At 33.1% G+C, this 22858-nt stretch overlaps 5 protein-coding genes and 1 long non-coding RNA gene across 10 annotated transcripts; 3 read left to right on the top strand and 3 right to left on the bottom strand.

Annotated features, from left to right (window-relative positions):
- The first annotated feature begins 381 nt into the window (after positions 1-381).
- On the top strand, positions 382-5327 carry LOC107363883 (uncharacterized). 4 transcript variants are annotated; one of them, XR_001568998.3, is made up of 14 exons: positions 382-833; positions 1229-1388; positions 1476-2020; positions 2075-2151; positions 2206-2511; positions 2570-2607; positions 2673-2819; positions 2885-2956; positions 3024-3266; positions 3331-3460; positions 3531-3634; positions 3819-4067; positions 4163-4940; positions 5044-5327. XR_001568998.3 is itself a non-coding variant. In XM_015931154.3 (14 exons), the coding sequence occupies exons 3-13, from the start codon at positions 1528-1530 to the stop codon at positions 4797-4799; spliced, it is 2496 nt and encodes an 831-aa protein (XP_015786640.2). In that variant the 5' UTR covers positions 382-833; positions 1229-1388; positions 1476-1527; the 3' UTR covers positions 4800-4833; positions 5044-5327. The 4 variants fall into 4 exon arrangements, 2 of the variants coding, with proteins under 2 accessions (XP_015786640.2, XP_089124859.1); XM_015931154.3 differs by having other exon boundaries at positions 4163-4833; XR_001568999.3 differs by having other exon boundaries at positions 402-833; positions 1318-1388.
- Positions 5328-9592: 4265 nt separating this feature from the next.
- LOC107363886 (peroxisomal carnitine O-octanoyltransferase) lies at positions 9593-14158 on the top strand. 2 transcript variants are annotated; one of them, XM_015931157.3, is made up of 8 exons: positions 9593-9982; positions 10810-11096; positions 11292-11470; positions 11540-11664; positions 12164-12492; positions 12571-12672; positions 12735-13181; positions 13554-14158. In XM_015931157.3, the coding sequence occupies exons 2-8, from the start codon at positions 10851-10853 to the stop codon at positions 13965-13967; spliced, it is 1842 nt and encodes a 613-aa protein (XP_015786643.2). In that variant the 5' UTR covers positions 9593-9982; positions 10810-10850; the 3' UTR covers positions 13968-14158. The 2 variants fall into 2 exon arrangements, with proteins under 2 accessions (XP_015786643.2, XP_025017028.2); XM_025161260.2 differs by lacking the exon at positions 9593-9982 and having other exon boundaries at positions 10433-11096.
- Positions 14137-15259, bottom strand: Nelf-E (negative elongation factor E). Its single transcript, XM_015931221.2, has 3 exons — positions 14941-15259; positions 14791-14866; positions 14137-14681 (listed from the first exon to the last, which is right to left on the bottom strand). The coding sequence occupies exons 1-3, from the start codon at positions 15019-15021 to the stop codon at positions 14284-14286; spliced, it is 555 nt and encodes a 184-aa protein (XP_015786707.1). The 5' UTR covers positions 15022-15259; the 3' UTR covers positions 14137-14283.
- Positions 15260-15761: 502 nt separating this feature from the next.
- LOC107363920 (uncharacterized) lies at positions 15762-17097 on the bottom strand. Its single transcript, XM_015931206.3, has one exon. The coding sequence runs from the start codon at positions 16854-16856 to the stop codon at positions 15912-15914; it is 945 nt and encodes a 314-aa protein (XP_015786692.1). The 5' UTR covers positions 16857-17097; the 3' UTR covers positions 15762-15911.
- A 978-nt stretch (positions 17098-18075) lies between these two features.
- Positions 18076-19268, bottom strand: LOC149093430 (uncharacterized). The gene has a single exon (XM_089268732.1). It carries the CDS (start codon positions 19144-19146, stop codon positions 18190-18192), a length of 957 nt encoding a protein of 318 aa, XP_089124858.1. The 5' UTR covers positions 19147-19268; the 3' UTR covers positions 18076-18189.
- Positions 19269-22096: 2828 nt separating this feature from the next.
- Positions 22097-22381, top strand: LOC149093429 (uncharacterized). Its single transcript, XR_016199559.1, has 2 exons — positions 22097-22151; positions 22213-22381. It is a non-coding gene; the product is annotated as an uncharacterized LOC149093429 (long non-coding RNA).
- The last annotated feature ends 477 nt before the right edge of the window (positions 22382-22858 follow it).

The following is a 22858-nucleotide window of genomic DNA, read 5'->3' as shown; positions in this document are numbered from 1 at the left end:
AATATCTAAAATATGGTTTTTAAGTTTATTGTTTGATTATGTTGGATTTTGATTATTGAGATGTTATGGGAGCACAAATCGTTTTCTCTCTACGGGTCAAGAGCATCTAGCTGGACATCAATATAAAGATATCATCTAAATGAATGAAATTCAAAGTCAAGGTAGACATAATGTTTAATGGTCAACGCACATTCGCAAAATATCCTTGATTTAATGAGCTTTTATTTGTGTGTTTGCCTTTTTTGTTTTTCAATTGAAAATGATTATAATTGATCAAGTGTATTAGTTAACTTAAGAGTAGAAGTTAAATAAATAATGAAACGAAGAACCGGTTTTAAAAGCATGATGAAGGAAACATTGAGTTATTGGTAGGATTTGGTATCTTCTTGCCATGTCAAAGAAACCATCTGATCATAAGAAATTGACTAAAATATAAAGAGTTGAAATTTTATTGGTGTTTCTCATTTTCAGTTAATTAATTGATTTTACAATAATCATCTAGATGTGACCAACCATCAACTAGATCTTAATTTTAACAATCAAGAGTTTAGATTTGGATATTCAATCAATCAAACTGTAGTCAGAAATTTTTTGTATTCAATATTTATTTCTTTTTGTTTACTATTTAATCTTTCCAATTACAGTTAACTCTTTCATAATCTCCACAGCTTCAGCTTTTAATTTATTTATGTGCAAACTTAAGCAACCAATTTATTGATTTGATCATTACAAGTCAATTTTTTTGTGTGTTACATTATTTAAGATTCATCATTTCTCGTGAATATTTGATTCGTGACAATGATTTTTAGCTGACCTAATGTCAAAACCTTCAGGTATGTAGTCTACATTAATTAACAAAGTGCATCCATCCTTGATTAGAGTAGTGATTGATGAGTTAATTCTGTTTAAACATTTCTGTGCCAATACAATGTAATTTGATTTTTTCATTGTTGTCATTATGTGGCATCAACGACAATAGTTAACGAGTTGGATTTCTCAAAATCTGATGATCTATGAGTGTAAATGAACTAATACTCAACGCTAATTATTTGATTGGTGATCAGAATTACTTGATTATTCAATGTCGTAGTTTATGTCAAATGTTTGCACTGTGATAAAAATGGATCCTATCTGGACTCTATTTGGATTGGATCTTATGTTTTCAGATAAAAAACAGAAAATGTATCTTCTTTTAATTTTTATTTATTTCAATTTTCTCTGGATCTAGATTTTATGCTTTTTATTTGTTGCTATTATCTCATATAAATTTTAACTCAGCAAATATTGTATTCGCTTTGTTCACTTCCTCATTTCCAGCCAACGCTTTATCTTGTTATGGTAAACCTCAAATCTTGACAAATTCTGAGTCAACTACAATGTGTTAAACTGTAAGTTTGCCTTCTTGTCATTTTTTTCATTTATTTATCTACTTTTCTGTATTTTTAACATTATATCTTTCTTTGTCTTGTATCTAGTTTTAATCGTTCTTGCAATCAAGTGATTTTTGCGTCCTTTGCATTTTAGAAGATGCAACCAACATATCCATCATCGAACAATCCAAATAGGTTTCATCAAGGAGTTTGTGATAACATGAGTCGACCTCCTAGAATGATGGACCCTAGATTAGCTTCTTATAATGTGAATAGGTTTGATCCCCGATATGGTAATTTTCAAACGGAACCACAACAGTTTCCACCAAATGTACCGCAAACAGCCATGGTAACACCAATTTTGAGACCACCGGCAACGAATCGCGTGAATCATTCGGTCTACTCTAGCGTAGATGTTAGGTCACAGTCTCAAAACCTTCCTTACTTAACTCAAAACAGTGTTAATGTAACTGACAGTCAGTGGAATAATGATGTACACCAGTTCAATGTAAATTTAACTCAATCTTGGCCCTCTAAAATTCAAATCAGACTCGATAAGTTTGCCAATAGATTTAAAGACATGATAGAGAGCCATAAAAAATTCGTAAGAAGGCAACGCAGACCTCAAATCAATGAAAATAATGAAGAAGGTAAGAGTATCTCACATTTTTTGATCAAATTTACAGTAACTTTTTTCTTTACAGAAGTTTGTGCTTGCTTACCACCCATCGAAACATTCACTGGAGTATCTAAACTTGCTCGCAAAAACCATTTCTATCAGGTAAGTTGCTAAATTTTGCAATAATTTCGTACTAAAGTTATACTATCTATCTAGTATCTAGAGAAAGGTGATTTACTTTGTGTTCAAATATTGGACCACTTGGACGGAGGCTTCATCTGTGTTGTGGTTTGCATGGATGGAGGGAAAAGACGAAATGTCCACGACTGTGATATAAAAGTATTTTGCCCATCATCGAACTGTCAACCATTAGCTGTCACAAATTCAGAATTCCAAGATGGCTACCAAATTAATGACATTGTTAGAGTTCTGGTAGTTAATTATAACAAGTTTGATTTGAAAGTCATCGTCTCTATGAAAGAAGAACATTTACCGAAAGAACTCAAAGGAAATTTCAAAATGGTGATTTCTCCTTGTTTGAAGTTGAACATTTTCTGATTACTAAATTTCTACTTTCTAGGGCTTAATCAATGATGATGAATTGCCAATTCATTATAGGTAAGGTCATTCGGTCACAACTTTTTCGATGCTAGCATCTGACTTTTGAATTACTCATTGCATAGGCGACAAGTTTCCATGAAATCAATGAATTATGATGAAATGCTTCGAAAAACTTTATCATTCAACAACCCTGGTGCTACATCCCATCTCGCTGGATTTTTTGAGCTTCCAACTACTCAAAGATTATCATTTTTGAGGGACTTCCACGGGTAATTATCTCAAATAATATGTATTGAAATGACGTTCATGCTTATTTTATTTCTGTGTGATTTAGTGTGACTTATCCTGCCGACGAATATGCCAAACATTTACGGAAATTTCAATCAACTGAAATGGCTCGTCAGAGGTAAGTATCATACTTGAGGAATTAACTTCAATTTATGATAATTGGAAAATCCTTCATTTTCATGTAGTGTGGAAGAAGGAGTTAAATTTCTAAAACAAGGATGCCATGTGGAAGCTCAGCAATGTCTCAATAAAGCATTGCAAATAGATTGTGATAATTTGGACGCTCTTGTGGCGCGAGGTTGTCTCTATGCCAATACCAATAATCTTATGAAAGCTGCTGAAGACTTCGACAAAGCTTTATCCATCAATCCAGAACATGCCAATGCTAGAAAATATATGTGTGAAACATTATTCGAGTTGGGAAAAATGTAAGAATTACGAATTTCTAAATTTTCCTTTCAATCTAACTTTTTTTTGTATTTTCTATTATAGCTGCGAAGAGAAAGGCGATTTAGACAATGCTGCAAAAAATTATCGAAGAGTTTGCCAAATAGATACAAAAAATCACGAAGCTTTAGAGACTTTAAAATCGGTTATTGAGAAGAAAGGAATGCAAAGAAGTGTAAGAAAATTGAAAATAAAAAAAATGAACAGAGAAATCAAGATTGTATTTTTTTTCGTGTCAAATACAGCGTTCACCTCATAATGATCTCAAAAGTATGCTACAAGACATCAAAGATAAATCATATTATGAATCATCATTTCAACTTAAAAGTTTACTGGAGGAAGATAAAAAGTAAGTACAGTTGAGTAATCCATAATTTGATTGAATTTTAATGGTCTTAATTTTACTGATTGATCAAGCTACAAGAGGACAGTTAATAGCAAGAACAAATTACTGAAAATTCTTTCAATTTATGGATTACTCTGTATTCAAACATATTAATTCACTTTCTGACTCCAATCTTTTTTATTTTTAGGAAAAAGAAGAAATCAAAGAGTCGTAGATCGAGTTCATCTTCATCATCGTCATCATCATCTGACACATCTTCAAGCTCATCTTCGTCCTCGTCTTCATCTTCATCAGACTCAGATAGCTCAACTAGTTTGAGTTCAAAACGTAAATCTCGTAAAAGGAAAAAGTCTAAGAAATCTAAGTCAAAGAAATCAAAAAGAAAGAAGGACAAAAAACGGAGGAGTAAATCAATAAAACCACTTCCAGGGATAAAGTAAGTTAATCTGTGGAAACTCATTCGATAGAAAATTTCTTCATGTTTAAATGTTTTTTTACTGTTTTATAATTATCTTGTCTTTTTATTTTTAGAATATCCAAATCCAAAGAGCCAGACAAGCCAGTAGTGAATGCTGTGGCATCAACTTCACGAGCTTATGCAAAGAAAATTTCTCCAAAAATCTCGTTCACGTTTAAAAAAAATGAATCGGAAATCAAAACATTGAAATCGACTAAGCCTTTTGCATTCTCGTCAAAAGCAAGCTCACCTAAGCGTAATCCAGTCACTGAGAAGATTGTTTACAACCTTGATAAATTAAAACCAGTCTCCATTGAATTTGTTCGTAATGGACTATTAAATGATAAGTCTAACGAATCCAAAGCCAGAAAACCATCTCCAAGAAGAGTCCAAAATATAAGTAGATTGTACATACCCGGTAGATCTCGCTCTCGGTCTCGGTCTCCAAATCGCAGACGGAGATCTCGATCAAGATCTCGAGCAATTTGCAGAGCAGTATTGCGCAAATCAAGTAGATCACCAAAGGGACAAAATAAAGTCAGAGATGACCCATTCCGTGAAAGACCTTCTAGGAGATCTCCCTCGAAAGAAAGATCAAGTTCTTCTCGTGGTAAATCAAAACCTAGCCCTGCAGAGGCGCTCAAAAAAGCTGCAGAAGAAGCCAAAAAAGTTGAAGCCGTCATCACCAACCAAGACTCAGTTCAAAAGTAAAATCCATTGATCAATGAAGCTCCAAGTAAAGACCGTAAGTAAGAGGTTAAACTGAAAAGGGTAAAAGTTTCCTGTTAGGTTTTAATTAAATCTTTAACTCAAGAATTGAAAGAGTATAATCTATTAAAAAGACCAAATAAGGTGAATATTTATTGTTCTTACTGTTAGTGACTGATTAACTTTCTTACATTTTTTTGCTATATTTGCAAATTAATTAATTTAAACTGTTTTCACTATTTTACAGATTGAGATGAACACCTGCATAGATTTAAAGTTCAAGTGGGATCACTCAAACAAATTAACAAGCTTTTGTGTTCATATCTATTTATCTAAATTCACTAAGGTATGACCTTACTCGCAACTGTAAAATTTTTCAACAATTTTCTCTAAGAAAATATAATCATAATCATCAATTGAATCAAAGACGGATGGAATTTCCCATCGCTGGTCCAAGTACCGGCGAGTCCTAAATTATAATGGCTAATGTAGAACCTAAAATGCTCATTAAAGTAAATTTAAATATTTTGATATTCAGCTCAAGTTCATCTGCATCAATCTTCACTTAAAGATGCATAGATGATAAAGTTGACTGAAAATGCACTCACAAAGCACTTGCTTGTTATGATAAAATGAAAAAATTATGTTATCTAACAATTTGTTGCTAATAATTGTCAAGTGATTGGCAAGCAATACATACAAAGATGATTATTTGCATCCGTTCATTTGACGAACCTGGCAAAACCCTAACCCTCAACATAAACTTGAGAGGTTAGACTGTAATTGATAAATAATGGGCAAACAAAAGAACCACAGAAAAATCTGAGCCGAATTGCGATTAATCTTATTAATGGAACGATTAATAAATGAATTGATAAAGTAAGCAGTTTTATATGAATATAACTGTTACTCCAAGTAGTTCCTGAAAGTAATTGAAAGACTACAACAATCACCAATCAAATTGAATTGGTAAAAGTTAACAGATTTGAAGTAAAAGTAATTTTGTAATGAAATTAATTCCCTCAATTTGGTTCAATAGTTAATAGAATAGGCAATTCTAATTGAAGTGAATTACCGGCGTGAAAATAAAGGTTTGGTAAAAATTAAAAGTGAATTAAGTTTCCTGGTTATCAATTATGATTGAGTTTACTATTGAGTCAACAGTCAAGATTATCAATAAAATTGTGCTTTTCGTTTTTTCCAATCAATGAATAGACTTTCGATTGTCTTTAAATTTATTACTTTTAATTATCCATTTGAGACGTTTTAGCTTTTCAATCGTCCAATTAAGACTAAATAATCTCCAAATATAGCATAATATTATTGGAAAGTTACAATTAAATTAAAACTGTCTCATTCAACTCTCATTTCAATGCAAAACTGTTGACTTAGCGTTGATGAAAATCACGATAATGACAATAATGAAAAGATTTTTTCTCGAAAAAATATTCAAATTTGATTGGCATTTCTTACTTAATCTCGTGAAATTTAACAGATTAGGTTAAACTGTGAATCAGTTAAATGATTACTTTGAGAAGACAATTAATCCGATTACAAGATTTAGATAGGATTAAAGTTTGGATGGAGTGAGAAAATGTATGAATGGCAATCATTGCGATGCTATTATTTATGATACACGCATTATGTATATTCACGCATTACAACGAAATTGCCTCTAAATTAGTATTAATTTTCATTTATGAAACCTGATTTCAATGGATTGAAAGGTCAACTGTAAGAAAAGAAATTAAGATTAGCCTTTTGCAGTAATTATGATCAAATTAATCAAAGTTAATGGCAAGCAGTTTAACGGTTAGTTTTTCATCAACTGAAAGTTGACTTGAGGAAGAGTCAAAAATTTTATTTCATTGTGTACTAACAGGTCAAAAGATACAAAACTTTCTGAAAAGTATTTTGAATTGTAAACTTTATTGAAATAGTGAATTCGTGTTTCACATTTATTTTGTCAATGCTGAGTTTATCTCGGCATACAAATATTCACCAATCAGACTGAGAATGCCGATTGGAATGGTGTATAAAAAGAGATTGAAAAATAGCTTGTAATTTTGAATAACTAGTTGATTAAATTGATGCAAAGCAGGATTAAAACTCATGGAGATTCTAGTTAAACATCTGTACTCTTGCTTAGGATCTAGTAGCTTGTCCAATTGAAATAGTCGTACACCTTTTGCGTGGTCCAGGATACCACTTTCAAAGTGTTTCTCGTGCAATTGATTAATAATTTTGGTGGCATCTTGAGGTAGCTTTGAGTGCAATACAGTAAACCAGAGATCGGTGGGGAAAGAACCAGTTGACTGATGAAATAGTGGAATTGGTGAGCCTGGAAGAAATGCACAATAGCCGAGTTTAACGTCATAAAAATCTTCCTCACTAATAATGAAAACATATCTTTTAATCTGAAACAAATCTTTCTTTTTGCGAATCTCCACAAGGAAACCTCCCAATGTTTTGAACTGTCCTCGTCTTAAAATCTCTGTCCGAGCTCGAAGAGAACCGCTATTCACCCTGGTTCTGCATGATGGCTCTTCCATCCATAAAGGAATCCTATCACAATTCGCAACATCTTCCAGTGAATCAATTGTTTTTATGGACGCTTTAGATGTAAGATCTGTAGTGAAGGAACCAGAATAAAGTGCTGTTATGAAAAATAGTGTTAATGTGATTGAAATCCAAATGAATGACAAAGATTGACGGTTAAAGGATTTAATCTTTGATTCTTTGCGTAAAAGTGCACAAATCAAAGGCCAGATGATGGGCGGAGAGTTGCTTTTAATGTTGAAAAATTTTGTGTCCAAGAACCACAGAATGAAAGGGATTGAGAAAAGAAAAAGATAAACAAAACTTATAAATATAATTGCGTCTGAAGCGAAAATCGATAGTGATTTGAAGACATCTTCACGAATTATTCCAACTTTGGGTAAGGCTGATATAATGTAACAAGAAACATCACCAAGCACTGGTCCTGGCTTGAGTCCAGTAATGGAATCGGGAATTGTTGCAAATGAATACAATTTCTCACTAAAGTCAGCTTCACCTCGTTGAATGAGTCCAATAAGGCTCGTGCAATTACCGGAATCACAAGTTCCATAAGAGTATTCATTGGTGAAAACGATAGTGTAATTAATGGAATTATATAATTCTAATTGTTTATTATAAAATCGATCAAGAAGACCACTAAATTTTCTCTTAATAGGATCATAAATTAAACCTGGAGCTCTATCGCGCATACCGTATTTGAACTGAAAGTTTGGGTCCATAACATGAGCCTCTGTTAATTCAATAAGCTCAAGTTTACATGAGGAGAAATAATTTTTATGTTGATTGTTGGATATGTTTCATCACAAATCCTTTTGATCTGGAAGAAATGCTGAACTTATTTGCAGAAATTAATATCAGTAGCAAATGTTATTTCATTAGTGTAAAGTTCAGAATGGACAAGAAACAATATTCCTTTGGAACGTGAATAAATAAACTATTAATACGATAATAATAATAATAATAATAAGCATAATAATAATGTATCGATTTTGTGTCTCTTATTGAAAACTAAATATTCATAAAATGCAAATCAAATAGAAATGCATTTTCATAGCAAAACTATTAAAACTGGTATTCTTAGGTTTCTTTGATGAAATCTTAATGTTTTGATGTTCAAATGATATAATGTAAAACAGATTCTGGAAATTATTCTGAAAGCTATTGAAATCTAATGATCTAAAACTGTCAAAAGTCCATGGAGAATCAGACGTGTTATGAAATAAGATTATGTTTGTTCCTTATTAGCTGAACACAATCAGGTAAAGATTCAGACGTTAAAAGAGATTCAAATCATTTACTTCACGTTTGGTTCAATACCTCACGAGCAAAGAAAGAAAGCTTATTGTATTACAATGTTGTAATACAACAGTGTTAGATAATAATTTGATGAAATCCCCTGTAAAATTCAATTGGTTCACTTATTCACGGTTTCAAGAAAAGTGCTGATTTAAAAGTAACTTTGAATCAACTTTTCAGTTTAGTTGACTTGAGGAAGAGTCAAAAATTTTATTTGATTGTGTATTAACAGGTCAAAAGATTGAAAATTTTTGTTCCTTCAACTGAATTGAGGCTCGTAATTACAATTACCTTGATAGTGAGGTGAAAATACAAGAAGCGAAATAATCAGAATATTAAATTCCTCAATCAGATTGCGATTATCGAAATGTTATGAGAGCACAAATCATTTGCCTTTTTAGTTTCGATATTCATTTTTCTCTCTCTCTCTCTCTACGGGTCAAGAGCATCTAGCTGGACATATTTAATCAATGTAAAGATATCATCTAAATAAATGAAAACAACTATTTGATCAAAATTATAAAACGACAGATAAATTGATAGAGAAAGAAAGTTAAAGTAAAAGTGAAGGAGAAATTTGAAAGTTAATAAGTCAAGGTAGACATAATGTTTAATGGTCAACGCACATTTGCAAAAATATCCTTGATTTAATGAGCTTTCATTTGTGTGTTTGTGTGTTTGCTTTTTTGCTTATTTTTCTTCTTCAATTTTCTGTTTTTCAATTGAAAATGATTATAATTGATCAAGTGTATTAGTTAACTTAAGAGTAGAAGTTAAATAAATAATGAAACGAAGAACCGGTTTTAAAAGCATGATGAAGGAAACATTGAGTTATTGGTAGGATTTGGTATCTTCTTGCCATGTCAAAGAAACCATCTGATCATAAGAAATTGACTAAAATATAAAGAGTTGAAATTTTATTGGTGTTTCTCATTTTCAGTTAATTAATTGATTTTACAATAATCATCTAGATGTGACCAACCATCAACTAGATCTTAATTTTAACAATCAAGAGTTTAGGTATTTGGATATTCAATCAATCAAACTGTAATTCTTATAAACCATTCAAAACAACTGTAAACCATTACACTTGATGTTTCAGTTATCTTTTAATATTCATTCATAATCCTTGTTGTTTTTTATCCAATTCATCATCTTTATTCAATTCAACGATTCACCTTGACATTATTTGTCATCAACTTATTCATATATTTTCACTGGAATATCATTTACACCAAACTATTGAATTTGTGATTTTCCATTTTCTGTGACCAACTTGTTTACATTTCAACTTGTGTTGGTTGACACATTGCTTTCATTTCTTGCTTCAGGTATGTTATCTTGGTTATCTTTAATATCTATATTATTAAGTGTAATTGCAAATTAACATGAATTTTCACGTTGATGGCTATACATCAATTCAACCTGAAATAAAGCATCAGCTGAAAAAAAGGAAAGTCAGAAAATGCGAGCTGATAGGAGGAGGGAAAGAAAGTGAATCGTTTAATAAATCTCCTCCTTGATCATGGTGGTTAGTGTTTATGTGCGTGTTTATTTATCATCATCGACAACGGCAGCAACAATCAACTTACAACACAGTAAATCAACCTCAGCGAGTTTTACTTTTACATTTATTTCCCATCAAAGATAAAAAAGGTTCAGTGAAAGGCTGACAATGATAATCAGCTTCTCCTGTCATTCTCACTCTCTATCTATCTCTCTCTTATGATTTTTGTTTCAAGCTAGTTCAATTTTTCATTCATTCAATCAATGTTTGCTGCTAATCAATTCTGGTGTTAACAAACTCTTTCTCCTATTTTCATAATCTCAACACTAACCCTCTCCCCTAAGTGGAAACCCTCTTTTTACCATCGTGTTTGTGTTGTTGTTGTTGGTGCTTTTGTTTCTCCTCTTTTTGTAGTTCCAGACTGATTTGCTTTTTTGTTTTCAACTGACTATTTATTCCAACATTTTCCTTCTTACCTCTTCCAGTCAACTAATCAAGCTAATCAGCATAAAACTTTATTGAGAGAATCAGCTGGTTTAAAGCATTTTTCTGCATCCTTTGCTTTGTTTACTTGTGTCTATTACCATTTATTGCACCTCTAAATCAAACCTTTTATTTTACATTTTGATATGTCATCTTCACCACCATCAGAGACGACCAGTGAGGATAACAGATTGTTGAGTTTAGGACCAATGAGTGTTCGTGATCAACTTTACCGGTCAGCAACAAACAAAACATTTGAAAATGAACCTGACTTACCCAGTTTACCGGTTCCTGATTTACAGTCCACCCTTGCCCTCTACCTAGACACTGTAAAGCCAGTAGTTGATAGTGAGGAATATGAAAATACTGAACAAATCGTTAAAAAATTTGGCTCTTCGATTGGACCAAAGCTTCAAGAAGCACTTCTGCAACGCGCTCAAAAATCAAGAAACTGGGTAATTAATCAATTTATCCTTTATTTTCCTATCTTATGATCTAGATTTAAATTTATCCTGATCCGTAATTTAGCACCACTTATCGATTCTATCAAAAGTCAGACGTGTATCAGAAATTACAAGACAACTGCAGTTAAAAAATGAAAATAATGATTGTGTTTTCTCAATCTTGATCTTTTGTCTTTCTAATGTTAGCTTGAAGATTGGTGGCTCAATTATGCTTACTTACAACAACGAACACCGTTAATACCTTATTGTAACATGGCAGCTCCTTACCCGATTCATGAATATTGGCCACCACAACGTGGAAGTCGAATTGATAGAATATCAATGTCCTTAGCTTATGAATTAGAATTTTGGAAAATGATTCGAAGGTAAAGATTTAATCAATCACAAAAATTACACTTCTCTAACAACGATCACCTCAATTTTGAATGTTACAGCCAAATAATGCGACCAATGGTACATAGAGGAGTTCCATGGGCTATGGATCAGTTCAAACGATTATTCAATACCTGCCGAGTTCCTGGCGAAGAAAAAGATACTCTTAAATGTTGGTTTGTCACCGGTAATTAGAATTTCCATTTTTTCTAGTTTCGAAGGCCAATTGAATTAGGAAACCAACTTTAATGTAATAATCTTGAAAATGTAAAAAAAAGTCCAAGCGTAAATTAACAATATTCAGATAACTTAATGATAGTTCATAGCATTTTCTTGTTTGGCGGGTTTCAAGTTGTTTGTTTTAAGCTATTCTCTGATTGTTGATGATAAATTTCCTATGATTGCTTTTTATCTCCTCAACTATCAGATGCACGTAAAATGCTCTAAACATAAATGATTAAGATTACACTTGATTGCATCAGAATTGGAAGTAAATTTGCTTCTTAACAGCTAATCATTATACCTTGTCCCATGATTTCACTTTTATTTGTGAAATGATTCAATGCCGAGGAATTATGATCACAAGTCTTTTTTGGTAATTAATCATTTTTTTTCTTTTTTTCTTTCCGATTTACTGTTTTTTTTTGGTGTTCCGATGTTCATGTTGAAATGATGAAATCTGTTAGAGGATGAAGGACCACCAGCTCCAACCAACATAATTGTCCTCTATCGTGGTTACATTTTCAGTTTTGAAGCTGTTGACAGAGAATTGGATGAACCATTAACACCTCAAGAAATAGCATTCCAATTATTTTATATTGAAAAATGGTGCCAAGCTCAATCAACCGATGGGCCTGGAGTGGGTGCCTTAACTGTTGCAGATCGAAGTCAATGGGCAAAAAATCGCGATTATCTGATCAAATGTCATCCTCAGAATAAAACTACTTTAGATAAAATTGAACAAGCTTTGTTTGTCATAATTTTCGATGATTCCGAGCCCATCACACAAAGTGAGGTAAATCCAGTTGCAACTAATCTTTAAATATCTTAAATTATATTTTCAATTTATTTTATGGTTTTATTTGATTTACAGATATTGAGAGAAGCAATGTGCGGTGATTGTAAAAATCGTTGGGCTGATAAATCAATGTCAACTATAGTCTTCAATAACGGACTTATGGGTGCTAATGGTGATGTAAGTAATCAATTTTTGTGGATACAATGACATTTGTCTAATATTTTGTTTTATTTTTACAGCATACGCCTTTTGATGGTTTGTGTACAGCCATTTTAAGCCATTACATCATGATGTCAATGGATGAAAGTAAAGGAGTCTGGAAAGGAAGTCGAAAATTCAGGGACATGCCGAAAGCAGAACGGTTAGACTTCATCTTGGATGATCATTTGAAGGGCGAGATTGAAAATTCAGTCAAAACATTCAGTCAAAACTGTTCAGATATTCAAATTGTCCATCAAACATTTAAAGGTTTTGGTAAAGCTGCTCTTCGGGACTACAAATTTCACCCTGAAGCATTTACTCAAGTCGCCCTACAATTAGCTTATTACCGAATGCACGGAAAACCTGCACCAACTTATTGTACTGCTAGTACTCGACAATATTATCATGGACGAACTGAAACATGTCGATCATGTTTCCCTGAAAGTGTTGATTTTTGTAAATCTGTAGTCGAAGGAAACTCAACAGTACGTAATCTCTAAAAACATTACATTTATTAGGTTTACTCCGATAAGAAACATTTTCACACTCTAATTTTATCCTTTTTTGAAAATTATTTTATCAAGTCAATGTCAATGTCAAAGAAGAATTAATTAGAACTGATATTTGCATCGATAGTCAGCTCAATGTCATTGAAAATCAAGTTTTTCTTACCTTTCTATTTATATTTAATTTTAATGACTCGTCATCATGTTAAGGTTGACTTGAGAAAAGGATTAATAACTTAGATTGTAATGATATATTGGTAATACTTTTTACCCCTCTTTAACCTAATTTCTGTGTCTTTCTGAATGATCTGACTTTTCGCTTTTCTTTCTTTCTCTCTCTTTCTTTCTTAGCCTGGAGATCTTTTTAATAAACTCAATCAAGCTGTAAACAAATTCAACAAATTAATGGGAGAAGCAATGAAAGGTTATGGCTGCGATCGTCATCTAATGGGTCTTTACTTAATCTGTATGGAGGAGGGACACGAACTTCCCGACTTATTTACTGATCCATCTTTCATTAAAAGTGGTGGAGGAGGCAATTATATTTTATCAACAAGTTGTTCAGGTTATTGGCATATATGTGGAGGAGTCCCACCGATGAGAGATGATGGCTATGGAACTTTCTATGGAATTGAAGATACTCAAATTACATTTTGTGTTACTGCTTACAAAAAGTGTGAAGAGACTGATCCAGAAGTCTATTTCAACAATATATGTACCGCCTTAATGGATATGCAAAAAATTTGTAACTCGTCCAAATTGTGATCCAATTCAATGTTTTTCTTCATTTATCGATCTCTACAATTTTACTCTTTTGACTACAGTTTCTCGTTTATTTCCTACTCATCAAACCAAAACTATCCTTTGACTTGTTATCATGTTTATTTTCCTATTTTATTCAAAGATTGGTTCGATAACTACTTTATAATATAAAGTGAAAATCTTATAACTGTTCATTTCAATGTCTTATTTGATATATAAAAAAATATTCACAAAAGTCAAGTATTCATGAGACTAAAGAATTGCTTGTAATTTGAGGGTGAAAATATTTATAAAATATGTTTGGAATTATTTGCAAAGTTCAAAGATCATCATAACTGACAATCTCACGTTGATCCTGTGAATCATTGGACGGTTCACCTCTTCGGTTATAACTGGCAGCAATCATACCCCATGAACTCGATGGTCCTCCTGATCCTGCTGAAGATGTTGGAGAGGATGAATTTCCATAACCGGAACTACTTGATTTTGGCGCCATTGAAAATCCTGTACTAGGCAATGTTTCCCTTTCTGGATCAGGTTGGAAAGGTTTAAATCCAGCAGGCTTATCAGCTCCGATTTTTTTGCGAGCTAGTGATTTCGATCGTTTGAATCCTTGACCTTCTCTCTCTTTATCCGGTGGTTTCGCTAATTTTATAGCTCCTGCTTTAAGTAATCTTTTTGCTACTTCTTTGGCATCTTGTTTTGATGATTCTGCGGCTGTAAAAGTTTTCAATAGGTGAATTAGTCAAGAGAATAAGCAATTGGCAAGATAGACGCGTGTATCAAATAAAGGAAACATATTTTCATTTCCTCTTGAAATAAATACCTCTTTTTAGGACTGTTTGAGTTGTGATTTCAGGCTTTTCCACTTTGGGAGTTTTGTGTTGAAATAGAAGCTTTTTCTGTGAGACGGATAAAGTCAGAGATTAGATCAAAATTTTGCCAGACTTCCAGTTTCAATGTAAAAAAAGCTTACCTTTCGCTTGAGTTTTGCATATTTCTGTTGCAAAGCTTTTTCTTCGTCACTTAATTGTGAGGGTAGTTGAATGAATACCATAGTATGAACCGATATAGCACATTAAATACAAAATATAAGATAAATGATTTTATGAAATGCCAAGAATTACTGGCTAACTTAAATAAGATAGAATTTTCACACTAGATATAAAAATCAAAAGCTTATCCAAATACAGTAAAGTAATTCATAACTTGGTAGTATTTCTTAGGATTAAGATACAGTACTATTTAAAATAAACAATTAATTTGATGGACAAATAAGTTAACTCGATTAATTAAAAAGGGAACAAATGAAAAAATAAAAGCTTAAAACATCTTTCAAAAATATAAACAACATTCATCGATCTATCAAATCATTCGATTAAAATCGATTGTTGCATCAGTAAAACCCGCGATAATGGTTGAAGTTTAACTATTTTTGGTTTTAGCAATCAAATTTAGTTCCAATTAGGATTTCTTTTTCACTTGATTAATTTAAGCATTCATTATCTACTCAAATATTTCATCAATAGGTAGATTTTTCATCATTCACTACCGAAGAAAAGGTAAGGACAATGAATTTGCTTATCTAAGGACTTGACCCATGAACTAGTTGCTATCATCTGCCTTTATGGACTCTTTTACAGGTATTGTATTAAGGTCCGAATAATACTTAGGTCCACTGACCTGATAGTTGATATAGAAGCCACTCAGTCGTAAAATGGCTCGGCATGTTGTCTAGAGCGACATAAATCTCACATAAGAGCACATCTTGAGCTAATAAATCTTAGTTTGGATAAATTAACAATCAAAACTGATTATTTTTACTATTATCATTACATTTATATTACAAATAGTAAAAATGTCTTTATAATTGTACATCATATGATTATTAGAAAATGAAAAGGTATAAACAATTTAAAATACTTTCTTTAACCTAAAACTATAGTTTTATTGCCTAAATTTACTTCTATCACCGTAAGGATTTTTGATGTAACAGGCACAACACGAAGGAAACTCGAAATATTCAGGGTAGGTTCGTTGTTCCGTTGGATGTAAAGCCATAAGACGAGCTCGAGCATACTTTTGACGACACTGTGAGGATAAACCAGCAGGAAGATTGTCATCTTCAAGGTAAGCACAAGGTTTTCCAGCTCTCGAGCAAATCTCTGTAACCACAGACTGTTTAAAGTTGTCATCATCATTCACAATGTAAACCCATCTTTTGGATTGAGTTTTAGCCATTTTGGGGAAAACAATCTTTCTTGGTCCTCCACATATCCTTTCATCTGCACTGTCATCGTCAAAGTAAGATTTACGAGCATCAATCTCTTTAACGCCAAATATGTCTCTAAACTCATCCAAATTCAATCCATAATCTGATCTAAGGTCAACCCTGGGATAGTTATCAACATTTTCACAGAAAGTATCGTCTGGATTTTTGACACACTTAGGAACACCATTTTCATCTAAATCCGGTAACAACACTTTTGGCCGAGCTTGAGGCTGCGTTACTGGTGGATTTGTCACTGTTGAAGGGGTTGACCAGATTGGCGAAGAAGTGGGGAAAACAATTGGCTTTGATTTTTGACTCCTGGTTGTAGGGAATTCGGTTGATTCATAGATACTTGGATTACTAAGGAATCGAGAGTGACTTGGATAATGTCTTGATCTAAAATAATAACCGTCTGAAGGCGACCCATAAGATTCAAAGCGAATCATTCGTTTTCGATTGTCAACACTTTCACGATTGGTTCTATTCTCATCTAAATTAAATGTGGTCGTTGTATGATTAACTAGTGAAGGCAATGGGGAATGCAATGATGAGCCAAGTGTTCCAAGCCAGGCGATGATTGTGGAACAGTAAATTAAGTTAATAGGTAAATATGTCAACATAATGAAGACTGACTGACAAAACCAGTCTTTACGTATTGTGGAATAAAAATAGCAATTAAATAAACAAAAGTAAAAAAGCTTCGCTCAAACAGATTGAAGGACAACTTTTAACAACAAAAAAATTGAATTAACTTGAAATATAAAATGAAGATTCAACTTCAAACAGTCAAAGTTATCATTTTTGTTTAACCAAATTAAAAGCTGTATTTCAGCTCACAGACCTGTTTACCAGATATTGCGCATTGAAGACCTTTTATGAAATGTTTTTTTGTATCTTCAACATTTCAATATTAAAATGACGACGACATCTTTCTATTGTCTATTATTAATCATTTGTTGATCATTGAGATTTGGTAAACATGGTCTATGAATGTTTAAGAATGAAGGAAAGAATCGAGTGTAAAACAGAATCAATGAGTTCCTCTTTACCAATCATTTTTTAAATTAATCATCAACACGAATTTTTGCTCATTTTGTTTCTTTGATTGTGAACAATGTAACTATCATTTTGATCGGTTTGATAAACATTTACATGAAATGTTTATAATCTGAGTGTTATTTGTTACCATTGTTCAAAACCAATAGTCAATTAACTTAGGTTTCAATGAGTTTGTCTTTTCATTTTTGGTTGAAATTGCCTCTGTAAATTCCTATCAGCTCATGAAACGTTAACTATCGTTTTCTTAATGATTCAGTTTGATTTAATGTTATTGTAGTTAACTCTTAAATTGCTTGAAAAGGGTCAGCTCAAAAGTGAAGGTTAAGATCGTGAAATATCAACAGCATTGAATCATACAACAGGTACTTTAAAAGGGACGAGATTTGCAAGTAAAGAAATTAAATTGTGATTAAGTGCTTCCAATCAACGATTGACATTATTGTAATTATGTGATTAAGCGATTTATTTTTCAGTTAAAGAAGTCACTTGCATGGGAAACTTGTTTATCCGTCTAGTATTCATATAAACAATTTTCATGATTAAATTCAAGTCTAAACAATTTGACTTGATACACGTACAAACTTTACCTTGTTTGGCTCAACGTCCTTTTAGATTGAACCTGAGGGAACAAGTGATTATTGGTTATTATTAGTAGACATTTAGGTTTATCAGATTTGATAATGAATCTTTTACATTAATTAAGCAAAGCAATCAGTCATTGAAATTAAGCGCCGAAATAAATTAGTAGCTTGTATTTTTATAAAGTCAACGATTAGTAAGTTGTATTAATAAATGAAAGATTGTTTATTTGAATTTACAGTAAACTCTATTTTAAATCATTCAGAAAGTAATTAAAGTGAGCTGTTATTGGTGGAAATAGACATTAATCAAGGTCTAACCGAAATTTGCGAGGGCAGCGGCAGCGGCCTCAGCACTACTGTTGAAAATATTACCGGCGTTGTTGAATCCAGTATCGGTCAAGTTACCGATAACTTTGGTTTGGTCGGCAAGAATTTCATTCTTAAAGTCAACAGCATTGGCCAAACCATCTCCAATAGATTGAGCAACAGTTCCAGATCCATTGATTACGGTGGCTCCTAAGCCAAATCCAGTCTCAGCGGCACCAGCAACATCTTCCAATCCTGCTGCAAAAAAGTTTCCAGTACCGTTGATAACAGTACCTGCAGCTTTTCCTCCTTCATTAGCAAGATCACCGAATCCATTGAAAGTATTGTTAGCCAAAGAACCAGCTCCTGAAGCGAAACCAGAAACCAACTTTGCACCAGAAGTAGCGAGACCACTGAAAGCACCTAAACCAAGCCCATTGAGGATTGAGTTAGCGATTTGACCACCAGCAGTAGCAGCGTCTCCGAACATGTTAGCTCCGGTAGCAGCAAGGTTACCCATGCTACCAGCTACATTGGCTCCGATTCTACCTCCACTTTGAGCAAGAGATGAACCGATTTGGGAACCAGTTGAAGCGATTTTACCAGCTCCTTTGATACCAGAGCTGACTGCATTACCAGCATTTGAAGTAGCACTGGCACCGATTGAAGCTCCAGTTGAGGCGATTTTACCGGCACCTTTGATGGCTGCTGTTTCAAATGAACCAGCAGTTTTGATTCCACTTGAGGCAGCATTAGCTACAGAGTTGGCTGCTGAACCGAAACCATCAGCTACTTGAGCACCAACGTTACCAATAGCTTTGGCGGCTTGGGAGGCTATTTTAAATGGGTTGAAGAAGAATCGACCATGAACTTTACCGTTCAAAGAAAGTTCGGGTTGTTCATCACAGATCACGGCTGATGCAGCAAGCAATAAGCAAAAAGCTGATACACCGAATGATTTCATTTTTTCGTTTGATGTAGTGAACTCAAGACAACTAGAAGTAAATCGCTTGAGAAAGTCTTAACTTATTGATTAATTTCGAGTAAATTGTCGACTATATATATGATTTTGTTCACATTTGATTTGCAAAACACATTTTCATTTAACGTCATTTCATCCGTTCGATTTACCATTGTAAATTGTTTTTCAGTCTTCAAATTCAGGTGCCTTTCTGTCAAAATCATCTCTAATCAATTGAAATCACTTTAGTTTGTCAAATGATCATTTGGAAATACGAATTTTGAAAAAAGCAGAAAACAAGCTTTTCTTAATCAATAGATAGACAAGACAACTTAATTGGCATTCATTTTCCAAAATTCATTTCTATTGATGAGACTCCAGGTTGCAAGTTTAACATGATCAACCACCGAAGGTCATTTCAACGCAAACGTGTATTGCTCGTGATCAATTACGATAAAATTTAAACAAGTCCGTTGCGACTTATTACGATAAGTAACATTTATTGGCCAGAGAAAACACTTTTTCGTGAAATAAATTTTTCTGCTTTTCTGCAGGAATCATTTCGATTTACGGATAAGTTATTCGCTTTTAGCGATTCGATCGATTTACCATTGTATTAAATTGTTTGAGTTTTTAAGCTCGGATGCCTTTCAGCCCAAATCAACTTACTATTTCAATTGGATTGATTATAATTCATCCTGTTAATCGGGAAACTTGCACAAATAACTTGTGGTTAAAAATTTTTCAAAAGCCAATAAACCAAATTTTTATATCGTGGCAATTCATTGGGTGCGCTTGTTTTTTATGTTATATTGGTTACACCTTGTTTAACCAATCGATAAGTTCAGGTGAAAGATATCCATGTGCATATTCGGTTATTAACGTAATTGAGTTTTGATCATTGTTATTTGGCAGCTCAATGGATATCGCTCTCGTTTGTCAAATATTATCGCGTCATTTGAAAAATCGAAACTTGAAAATGCCGAAAATGAGCTTATCTTAATCAATAGATAGACAAGACAACTTAATTGAAATCCATTTTCTCAGATTCATTTCTATTGAATCATTCAAAATCACTTAAAGGGTTAAAGTCACTTAAACGCGTCTTTAAATGGCCTTACAGATAACCGATTATCATTAAGGACTCAGTCTAAATGAGCAAAAGTAAACAAGCTCACGGAATGAAGATTTCGTTACAGACATCATACAGACCGGATTATCTGCAAATCAAAAAGGCCACAACAATGCAGCTATGAAGTTTATTTACAAAGAGTGTTTAATTTATTTTATGACAAACTTTTGGCACTTATTTGTAACTGCAATCTATTTTCATTTCATTGCGGATGCGTTAGACGAAAATAACAAAAAATAATTTTGTTATCATATATTGTTACCAACATTTATTTTTAAATCAAAATTTTATTTTGAAGTAAATTTTTATCACCAGAAGTTCTTCTTAGCAATAAAAGTATCTTTGTCGTTTTTTCGGTTCGTTGTTAACTCTTTGATAGGATGATCGGCGCTAAGAGAAACCAGAAGTTCCTTTTCTTTATCAGTAAAATTTTTACGACGAACTTTCGTCATGCTTAGCAGGCAAAAAATCTAGAAAAAAATAATATAAATGAATGCAAAAAAACTTTATTAACTAATAACCACCGTAGCCAACAGGAAGATAATTAATAGCAGGAGGTTCTTCTTGGGATCTGGTAAATGGCTTGCCAAGATGTTGAATTGTCCAATCAGACAATCCATCAGATCTACATAATGGGCAGTTTCAAATTACTGTTGCTGAGCTCAAGAAACCAATTGAGGGAACAATAAATACAAAAGATATAGTTGCAGGGAAAACAATAACATCTTTCGGATGCTGAAGATAAACAAATGGCACAGTCGAAGGCCGCTAGCAAACCTTCCTCAAAACTGACGTCAACGATAACATCAAAACCATTTTTAATATCGAACGAGTACTGAGTAATGTTGGAATCATTGGCTTGAATTTGCGTTCCATTGTAATGAAAAGAAACTTGATTCCTATTGATCCTGAATGTTTTCTGCAAAAAAAACAAATAATCATTTAATAATTGTTTATATTACGCTAGCGAAAAAAAATTATCAGAACTTTCATGATGTTCTCGGCGAGAAGTGGAAATGGTGTTCGTACTGAATCATAAAGGAGAGTTTTGTGGCTTTGGTAAGGATGAAGAGCCTATTACTACGGTTGCTGTTAAAATGCTGAAAGATCCTCAAATTTGCTATCTAAGAGTATTAATTGTATTAATAATAGCTCATTCAAATCATTTACTTTGAGCCAAAGCTTGGAACTATCTTGTGAAGCAAGTGGCAAGCTATCTTTTCAAGTGGTAAGAAATAAAATTTCTCTTAAAACATTTAGAATTGCCACTTTTGTATGCATCACAATGAAGGCAAACAAAACTAAATCCTAACTGAACTCGAATGTGGTTTAAAACATGGTCGCTTTTGCTCTTGACAGAACACTGTCCATTTTTCTGTCACATCCCTCTACTTTTCAGTATTTTAAATACCTACCAGATCCAATCGTTCCCATATGGGCTCGCAGATCGCCATCCACTTTTCGCGGCTCGAAAAGTGCACCATTATTATTGGTCAGGCTATAATAAACTTTTCTTAACTTTATTACGTGTTACGTGATGGGACAGTTGTAAATCCTTTTGAAGGATTACCTGAAAGCTTGCCTGTTAGCTGTCATAAATGTGATTCTACTCTAGGAGAATTCATTATCTGTTCTCAGTGTCATACTGCTGCTTATTGTGGACTTAAATGCCAGCTTTTATCATGGCCTAGCCATCGCAGTGAATGCTCTCCATATGCAAAACTTATCAGCAATGGATCTGAAAATTTTTATCTATCTAAATCTAAACCTGCTCGTGGAATGGAACTAAATAACCCTGAACCTGAATCTGAATCTGAACCGAAACCTGCACCTGAACCTGAATCTGAACTTACATGCTAAATAATTGAAAGTTTATGTAAGTATTTTAATTCTTGTTGTTAGCATAATTCTAGCCTGTTCTTGTTTCTTTTATGTAGGGAAACGTTAACGACGGTTTGGCGAAAAATATTTATTTTAGCTGTAAAGCAACATTCAATGACTTTTCATATCCAGAAATTTATGTAAAACCAGCAAGCAAAACTTTAATTTCCTCAAACTGAATTTGACCGAATAAAATTTGTGCGATGTGTCTAAGTTCTTTGACTATTTATTTGTCTTACGTTAGATACGTTAGTATTCACGGTATATTTCTCAAGTCATGTTTAGTGTGGGGCGTTTTTTCTATTTGAAGGTGATTCCATATGGTGAAGCGTGACTCAAGATTGCCAAAGCATCTTCGTAAATCATCTTTTCAAATCCATACTGATATACTCATAATTAAATCTCCTTCAATCAATCCCGAATCATTGGCTAGTCCTCCAACTTCAACGTTTTCTATGAAGATCCCATCGCTCAAATCACCATTATTTTTCCTAATTAAATAATTGCAGTTGAAATTTAATGTAATAATTTGATCTAAGATACATGTAGCTGGTAGCTTGGTCCTACAGTTAATAATCTTTTTCATCATCCATATTAGTGTTTAAAACGATTGCTCATCATCATCAATTTCAGAAAGTCTTTTTGTTTTCATCTCCCGTGATGCTGGAAAAGAATGGGGAATCAGAGGCTGCAAAACGGCGT

Source organism: Tetranychus urticae, chromosome 3 (genome assembly GCF_039701765.1).
Source record: "Tetranychus urticae isolate SD_2017Ah chromosome 3, NJAU_TeUrti_SD_1.0, whole genome shotgun sequence".
Classification (NCBI taxonomy): domain Eukaryota; kingdom Metazoa; phylum Arthropoda; class Arachnida; order Trombidiformes; family Tetranychidae; genus Tetranychus; species Tetranychus urticae.
The sequence above is the reverse complement of the archived record's forward strand: the minus strand, read 5'-3'. Positions and strand labels throughout refer to the sequence as shown.

Coding starts and splice junctions, on each gene's coding strand:
- LOC149093430 (XM_089268732.1), bottom strand. CDS start 19,146: ATGAAATCATTCGGTGTATCAGCTTTTTGCTTATTGCTTGCTGCATCA.
- LOC107363883 (XM_015931154.3), top strand. CDS start 1,528: ATGCAACCAACATATCCATCATCGAACAATCCAAATAGGTTTCATCAA. Junction 2,608..2,672: donor GAATTGCCAATTCATTATAG/GTAAGGTCATTC, acceptor CTCATTGCATAG/GCGACAAGTTTCCATGAAAT. Junction 2,957..3,023: donor ACTGAAATGGCTCGTCAGAG/GTAAGTATCATA, acceptor ATTTTCATGTAG/TGTGGAAGAAGGAGTTAAAT.
- LOC107363920 (XM_015931206.3), bottom strand. CDS start 16,856: ATGTTGACATATTTACCTATTAACTTAATTTACTGTTCCACAATCATC.
- Nelf-E (XM_015931221.2), bottom strand. CDS start 15,021: ATGGTATTCATTCAACTACCCTCACAATTAAGTGACGAAGAAAAAGCT. Junction 14,867..14,940: donor ATGCAAAACTCAAGCGAAAG/GTAAGCTTTTTT, acceptor TCCGTCTCACAG/AAAAAGCTTCTATTTCAACA. Junction 14,682..14,790: donor TCAAACAGTCCTAAAAAGAG/GTATTTATTTCA, acceptor AAACTTTTACAG/CCGCAGAATCATCAAAACAA.
- LOC107363886 (XM_025161260.2), top strand. CDS start 10,788: ATGTCATCTTCACCACCATCAGAGACGACCAGTGAGGATAACAGATTG. Junction 11,471..11,539: donor TTTTGGAAAATGATTCGAAG/GTAAAGATTTAA, acceptor TGAATGTTACAG/CCAAATAATGCGACCAATGG. Junction 12,673..12,734: donor TTATGGGTGCTAATGGTGAT/GTAAGTAATCAA, acceptor TTATTTTTACAG/CATACGCCTTTTGATGGTTT.